The sequence below is a fragment of the Apis florea genome, unplaced genomic scaffold (assembly GCF_048593485.1).
Source record: "Apis florea isolate Af1SG1 unplaced genomic scaffold, ASM4859348v1 contig_3391_pilon, whole genome shotgun sequence".
Classification (NCBI taxonomy): domain Eukaryota; kingdom Metazoa; phylum Arthropoda; class Insecta; order Hymenoptera; family Apidae; genus Apis; species Apis florea.
In genome coordinates, this window is record NW_028256754.1 from 1,836,778 (window position 1) to 1,845,376 (window position 8,599).

The 8,599-nt window shown below is 22.5% G+C and overlaps 1 protein-coding gene across 1 annotated transcript; it reads left to right on the plus strand.

Annotated features, from left to right (window-relative positions):
- Positions 1-3,257: 3,257 nt before the first annotated feature.
- Stam (signal transducing adaptor molecule) lies at positions 3,258-7,914 on the plus strand. The gene is made up of 10 exons (XM_003698139.4): positions 3,258-3,716; positions 4,617-4,777; positions 4,848-5,093; positions 5,429-5,504; positions 5,570-5,776; positions 5,938-6,057; positions 6,132-6,320; positions 6,395-6,621; positions 6,696-6,934; positions 7,594-7,914. The coding sequence occupies exons 1-10, from the start codon at positions 3,665-3,667 to the stop codon at positions 7,706-7,708; spliced, it is 1,632 nt and encodes a 543-aa protein (XP_003698187.1). The 5' UTR covers positions 3,258-3,664; the 3' UTR covers positions 7,709-7,914.
- The last annotated feature ends 685 nt before the right edge of the window (positions 7,915-8,599 follow it).

Consider the following 8,599-nt stretch of genomic DNA (forward strand, 5'->3'; position numbering starts at 1 on the left):
AAAATTAATTTTTAGAAAAGAAACGTCAAAAATTATTTCATAACTATATACTTTCGTTTTCTTATTTATTTTCTTTAATTAAAAGATAATTTATATCGAAGAAAAGAAATATCAAAAAATATTCCCGAAGAAAAATCAAATTATCAAAATACTGTTAAATAATTCATATAGAGCATAATTTTAAGTGAGAGATAATCATTGATAAAAAAATATATTTTACATAACAATGTTCGTTTCAAAATTTACTTTACGATCGCATTCAAAAAATCGATGAATAAAAACAAGTGATTATTTATTATATTTATATCTTAACTTTAACTCAATAAAAAAGATAAATTAGTATAAATATTTTGCATCTAATGGGCTAATGAATTTTGATTTTGTATAATCTCATTATATTTCAAATTTTAATAACTTTATAATAACTCTCTTTTTTATTTTATACTTTATTTTTTATCAACATAATAAATTGTTAAAATCTTAATTTTAATTTTAATGATATTAAAAAAAAACATTAATTAAAATAGAATACATCTATTAAAAAGTAATTAAAATATAATTCAATAAAATAATTAAATTAAAGTTAATCATTAATGAAAATATCTTAAGACAATTTATCTCTATTAAAACATATTTTTTATAGTAATGAAATAAATGAAAAAGTATTTAAAACTTATTAGCTTTGATTTCAAAATCTATCAGTCACGAAATGTCTTCTTACACATAATATTTAATATATTTTCAAAGAAGAAGAATAAAATTATTTATACTATTTTGAAAATCAAACAATTAAATTGTTGTAAAACATGAAAGAAAAGATGCAATCAAAAATAATTTATTATCATATTATTTATTAATTATTCATTTCTAATTAAAATTTTTATTCTAATTTATATATTGAATATTTCATCATAATTTATATTATGAATATTTATATATTTAGATATTAGATTTGATATTTGTAAATATCTATATTAAATATACTCTAATAGATTAATAATTTAGTTTTAGATAATTCACTTGCAAGATTATTAATATTTAAAAGTACAATAGAAGATTTAATCTCAACATAACATACAATAATAAAATAAAACATATAAAATGAAATATTACTCAATGAATATAATAAATAACAGTTATTGTGCTCATGCAAAATTTTACGTATAATCAGTTATAATTTTCATTTTATAATATTGAATAATTAAATCAAATGCATGCGATCATTAGATGAAAGAAGAATCTGTATTGTCATAAATTATTATTAATGCTATAAGAAGTCATAAAGACTAATATTGAAAATTTTTTGTCCATATTGAAAATCTTTTTTTCCTCTTAAAATAATTTCAGCAATCAATCATTTATTTGTGTAAAAAAAAATCAAATCTTTAAAATAAATATATAAAATACAACAAGATTAAACTATAATTAAAATAAAATAATCTAATTCAAATTTTATTTCATAAGTTCATAATCTAAGCTAGTGATAATGGACGAATAAAAAAAAATAAATTATTACTCAAAATTATCAATTATAATAATATTCAATAATTAACTCAATATTTATAAAATTTATTATATTTATGAAAAGAAAAGAAATAATTATTCGAACAATTATATACATGAAATAAAATATTTAAACGCTATATTTTCAATAATAGAACAACATTCCGCGAAGTGATTTATCGATTTACAAATTGAAAAAGGGTAGCAGGATTATATTCCATAATTCGAAATAGTCAACAACTCATGACGTATTGAGTGTGATTGAATCGTTAATTTCTTAAAAAGCTTGAATTACAAAATGTTTTTTAAAACTTTGAAGATAAAAATATGAAATCAAAACAAATATAAGTTGAATATATGAATAAGTACAATTAGAAAAGACATATATGAGAATATTCGTGAAATATGTACAAATGATTGATTATAATAATTGATTATATTAATTTAGTTTAATTACTTTAATATTACTTTATCACTATGATGAATGAAAAGACCAAGGAAATTTCAATAACAATAATTACATTTCTACTAAAATAAATAAAATCTTACCATATTTATATACATAAAAGATTATTTCTTAACTATATTATATTAAAACTATATTTTTAAAACCAATTCACTTTCAAAGTTTTAATCAAACGATAACTTATCACAAAAATGTTTAATTTTGGTATAATAATAATTAAACAAATATATTAATTAAACTAAAACTTAATCTATAATTAAGTAACGATAATATAATACTCTATTAATAAAAATTTTATATAATTATTAATATAAAACACGATCTATCACTATGATTTTCAACTGTAAACTAATGACATTGATTCGTCTTGCTGTTAAATCTTAATGATTTTTTGATTGATTGAAGGGATTTCCTATTCATTTTAGCTGTGCGAAAATTGAAATACAATATATTATATTTTAATTGTAGATTTCTATATATAAAAATTTTCAAAGATATCTCAATTAAAAATATAATAAAATTACATTATTATAATTAGTTTAGTATAAAAATTATTTAATTATCAAGATTGAATATTTAAATAAAAATTAATTAAATATTAAATTCTTATAAATAATCAAATATAATATAAAACGAAAGAAAATCAATAAAAAATGTACTTAAATTAAAAATATTGAAACATTATAAAAGAATTTAAAACAAAAATTAAATTAAAAAAGAAATTGAAAGAAAAATAAAGGAATTTATTATAAAAATTATCTAAAATAGAATATAATAAATCTTCATAAATGAATCTTTTATATTAATCGTAATTTGCTGTTTTTACATCATCATTTAATATGTATGTATCATATACATATAAATGATGTACATGTAATATGATATAATACATAATAAGATCTATTCTATTTCTTGTTTGTAAATTAAATTCTGTAGATCGATAATTATAATTTTTATAAATATATATGTCAAAAATAATTAATTATTGCAAAATTTAATTAAAATTTGTTTTATCTTATTATTATCTCATTTAAATCATCTCACAAAAATCAATAATATATTGCATATGATGAGAATAAAAAGATAGCTTTCAAATTTTATGTACAGAAATATACAAGATAATAACTCTATACTATATCTAGTATGTACTATTTAAATAATAGTTGATTCCCTAAAATAAAATTTCAAATATTTATATAAATATAATTATATTTTTTTACCATCAATAGATAAATTATATTCTCATAGAATAATGTTAAAAATCATTTTCAGATGGCGTTAGTTGAACGCAGTAATGTACGATGTATCGATTATCGATGTTCATTTCAATGTCTTCTTCAGAAAGACACGAATTGCGTAAATTACCAGTAACTCTAAACGCTATGTGTATTTAATCTTTCAAAGTATGTATCGTTTATTTGAATTCTTAATATTCGCATACTGAATTTATCAATTAATTGAATATTTCATCACGCGAATCGTTCCTGTTTGACATTACGCTCGAGATGTTTCGATAGTATCGAGGTTTTTTGGCAGATCGAAAGAAAGATGTCCCTCGATGGTAGATTAGAATGTTATTAGTCATTCGTATCGTTTGTAAGTAAATATCAGCTGGATGCGTAAAGAAAAACATAACGTGATTCCGTGACAGCGCGTAACGGATGTAACTGTCGAATCAAATCGATCAAAGAATCTATGAAGAAAATGGGCCTTTTCCAGACTTCCTCTCCTTTCGACGCTGACGTTGGTAAGTAGCAGAGTTTTCCTTAGCCTTAATTCATTTATAACATGATTGCTTTGTATCACAATATTCTAACTCCAGGAAAAAAATCTTTTGTTCTATAACAACTTGCATCCATTGCTTCTCTATCTATGTTCGATCGTTTCAGGTTTTTTTATATAACATCGAAATTCCATGTTTGATGGATGCATTAAGCGGTTGTTGACATTTGACCTCCAATTAAGACATCAGATTTTGCGAATTACTTTAGTCTTGTTTTTCTATCATTTCGATGATTATTTGCATTATGTTTACGAAAATTTATTTGTTACTATAAAAACGTAATGTATTTTGAAAAATATTAGTCTTTCAAAATATAGAAATTCTCAAGCTGTTGTTTGCTTTTTTTTTTAATTTAAATATATATAAGCAAAATTTTTCTTTTATTTGCAACATTGAGAAATTCTTAATATAAATAAGAGCCAATATTTATACTCGTTAAATGATATATGTTAATATATACAAAATTATTATTTAATAATATTGTTATGTTAGATTTATTATGTTATTATTTATTTTAAATTATATTGAATAAAAAAATAAAACGATTACAGATATATAACTTGATTTTTATATATATATATAAAAATCTATTAATTGGAATTAAAGCAAATATATATCATTATCTTAAAATATCAATTAATATTTTAATAAAAAACTTAAATTATAAGAACAAAAATATTCTTTATTATTCTAATAAAGGCTAATAAGGCTAACTTTTATATTTTTATATAATTTTTATATTGATACTATATAATGTTTTATTATAAATGAAAATTGTAATAATTTATTTTGATAATATAATAATATATTAAGATTGAAGAATTTAATTACGATATGTTTTAATTACAATCTTTCTTATAATAGAAAAGGCAACTAGTGAAAAGAATATATCTATAGAATGGGGGAAAATGTTGGACATTTGTGATAAAGTTGGTACTTCTACTCAAAATGCAAAGGATTGTTTACGATCAATTGTTAAAAGATTATATTCTCCAGATCCACATATTGTTATGCAAGCTTTAACAGTTAGTATATTTTTTAAAATACACATAATTTTAAATTGTTATAACTAGTATTTATTAAATATGAATTTAGTTATTAGATGTGTGTGTCATCAATTGTGGAAAAACATTTCACTTAGAAATTGCATCAAGAGACTTTGAAAATGATCTGAGAAAACTTGTTAACCATTCTGAGCCAAAGATTGCTGAGAAAATGAAAGAGCTTCTAAAAAAATGGGCTGAAAATGATTTCAAAACTGATCCTCAGCTTAATTTAATTCCAAGTTTGTATAATAAACTTAAAAATGAAGGTCATGATTTTACTTCTACATCTGATACGGTAAGTTTTCTTATATACAAATTCAATATAAGATTCCTATTTATTGCAAAACATGTATGGTTGCACGTACTCTTTTATTTAAATAGTAGCAAGATAAGACTATCACTTATTGACGTCCTGTTGTGTTTTTCTTGTAATCATTCATCAAGTGAATAAATTATTCCACTGAGTCATGGAAATACTTATGTAGACTATTATACTATTTTGTATAAATTATTTTTTTGTCAAAAAATATAAAAATAATCAAAAAATATAAAAAAATATATAAAGATAATATATATATATATAAAATTACATATAATATTATATTTAATAAATTTATTTTGAATTTATAGCCTAAACGTACAACTGTACTAAGTAAAGATCCAAATGTAGTAACAAATTCACAAGAAGAGGAAGATATTGCAAAAGGTATCTTTAAATTTTTTATTCATATATTTTTATTTATGAAATTAAATGAATTATCTTTCTTTTAGCCATAGAACTTTCACTTAAAGAAAGTAAAGCTCATAGTCAAGCATCTTCTTCGCATAGTTCACCATCTACTAAGTACACCAGTTTATATCCTAATGTAAGTTCTGCACTTGGTGCTTCGAGCAATACAGAAGGCAGGAAAGTCCGTGCTCTATATGATTTTGAAGCAGCAGAAGATAATGAATTAACATTTTTTGCAGGAGAAATAAGTATGATTTGGATTTTTTTTAAATTTATTCTTATACAATTATATTATTTTAATTGTAACAAAACATTACAAATTAGTTACAAATTATAATAAAAATATAATAATGAAAAAATAAAAATATATTATATATTATTAAAGTTATTATTATTAACTGAATTTTAGTTAACATTTTGGATGATTCTGATCCAAATTGGTGGAAAGGTAGTAATCAAAACGGAGAAGGACTGTTTCCCTCTAATTTTGTTACTGCAGATTTATCTGTAGAGCCTGAACAATTCACAAGTAAGATATGAAATGTGTTAAACTATTCATATATTGTTCAAATATTAATACATTTATATTGAATTTATATATAGAATTAGAACACAGTAACAAAAAAATGGTTCAATTTGCCGAAGAAGTAGAAGTGAAAACAGTAAAAAGAGAACCAGAAGTAGTTGAAGTTGAAATAGATGAAAGAAAAATGGACAGACTTTTACATTTGTTACATGAAGCTGATCCTCAATGTGATACTTCAGATACTCAAGAAATGCTTGATTTAGAAGGTAATATATACTATTTTGCATATTTTGTACTTTTAATAAATATATAATGAAATTATTTAAATGATATTTCACAGAACAAGTTACTGCAATGGGGCCGTTGATAGATGCAGCCTTAGAAAAAGTGGATAGGAGGCATGCACAATTAACTCAGTTGAGTTCTGATTTAGTAGATGCTCTTAATTTATATCATACACTGATGCGAGAACCTCCACCACCTACACCATCAAATTATACTTTACCTAAAATGCCACCCCACATAAATCCTTATCAATTTCAAAATCAGGGACCACCACCTCCACATGTAAGAATTTTTGAATATATCGAATAAATTCAATTTTTTTGTATAAGTTAATAGAAAATGTTTTAAATTTATAGATATTTAATGGAGTACCACCTCCACCTCATCAAACTTCTTTTCCTGTTGGAGGTGGTCCATCTGGACCATATAATGCCACTATTCCAACTAGTGATTACATGGGATCTGCAAGTATGCCAAATATAACATTACCGCAACATTTTCATATGCAACCACCAGGTCCACATCAACCCCCTCCTGGACATCCTCAAGGTCAGCCAGTACCGGAACAAAGCAATCTTCCTTACTCTCATCAAGGGTATGTATTAATAATATGAATATAAAGATTTTGAAAAAAAAATTTTTATATTTATTTTGTATTTAAAATAAGCATAGAGTATTAATCTATAAATTATTCTTTTTCTAAAATTTTCGAAAAAATATCATTTAATACAAAGAAATAAACAAATCTTTAAAATTAAATATTATATATATAAAACAAGATTAAAAAATTCAATGAAATAAGATATATAACCCCTTGCGCGATCAATACTGCTAAAAAATTCGATCAAAACATATTTGTTTTATTTTATTTTTATAAATTAAGTTAATTTTGGAATAAAAGCAGCAATAATGAGAAATATTAATTTATTGTTAGTAAAAATGAAGAAGTAGAAAAAAATGAGTTTAAAAAATGAGTTATATATTACATATACATATAATAATATTTAATTACAATATAATAATTTAATTATATAAAATTGGAATTTTAAGAATATTTTAAGAATAAGCAAGAATATCTAATGTTTCAATTTTTACAATTTTAAGTTTTATTTCTAATTTTTTTATTAATTCTTTATTGGAATATAAATATAATTTAAACTAATAATTAGTCATAACTGGTCACTTAAGGGGTTAATAAAAATTATTATAAAAAAAAGAAAGCTCAATAAAGAACTATTTAATAATATACAATAGATATCCACCTCAAACTGGTCCCATGCCAGGACCATATGGTCCACCAGGACCAACAGGACCTCCGGTAAGCCAACAACCTCAATATGCTCCACCAAATGGGCAGCACATGATGTAAAAGGATGCTACGTTCTAAATTCATCCTGAACTGTAATTCAAGCTATATACAATATTTCTATATTATAATTATTTAAATAAACATACCCGAAGTAGCCAAAGATACTGGGTTTTTGATGGAAGTTTTGCATTCGAAACTTATCGTGTAAGCTTATTATGTAGGCACGTACATGAAAAAGTGATTAAAAAATACATTAGGCAAAAAAAGGCGAGTTATTTTATTAACGTTTGACTATCGTTAATATGATATGTATTTTTTAAAAATATTTTCATTAATCTCATAATTCAGATTCAGTTAACACATTCCTTTGGTTCGATTTATATCCAAGTATTTTATTTCGCGTTTCAATCATATAACAACTTCAATTGTTACACACTTATAAAGTGTTAAAATAATATGAAAAGAAACAAAAAAAAAAAAAAAAAAAAAGAAAGAAAGAAAAGAAGAAGAAAAAGGAGAAGAAAAAATATTATTGAAATATAGAATCATCAATTCATATTGATACGTCACTTTATCGAATTTGTATCGTAATACTTCATTATACTTATTTATGATACGTTGTATAAAGTTTATCGTATATTTGTAATAGGTTCTAAAGAAAACAGCACTATCGTTTAATGTATAATTGCGATAATACACGAAATTGTACACGACTGTGGAGATAATGGTGGAGACTGTATCGAAAGCACGACCGTATTTTATAGTTTTTTACTGTCATTAATTCTTAACAAATAACAACTATAAAAGAGCCTTGAAATACGATTGTTATTAATCTTTTTCTTAAATTAAAAAAAAAAACAAAAAGAGAAAAAGATAAATATATATAATACTATAATCATAGTAGCTTTGAAAGAAACAGCTCGAATTAAATAGTCGAGAGCCGAAGTATAA

Excerpts from the sequence above, each read along its gene's own strand:
- Stam (XM_003698139.4), top strand. The coding sequence starts at position 3,665 with ATGAAGAAAATGGGCCTTTTCCAGACTTCCTCTCCTTTCGACGCTGAC. Across the intron at positions 3,717-4,616 it reads TCCTTTCGACGCTGACGTTG|AAAAGGCAACTAGTGAAAAG; the intron begins GTAAGTAGCAGA and ends TTCTTATAATAG. Across the intron at positions 6,622-6,695 it reads AGGGACCACCACCTCCACAT|ATATTTAATGGAGTACCACC; the intron begins GTAAGAATTTTT and ends TTAAATTTATAG.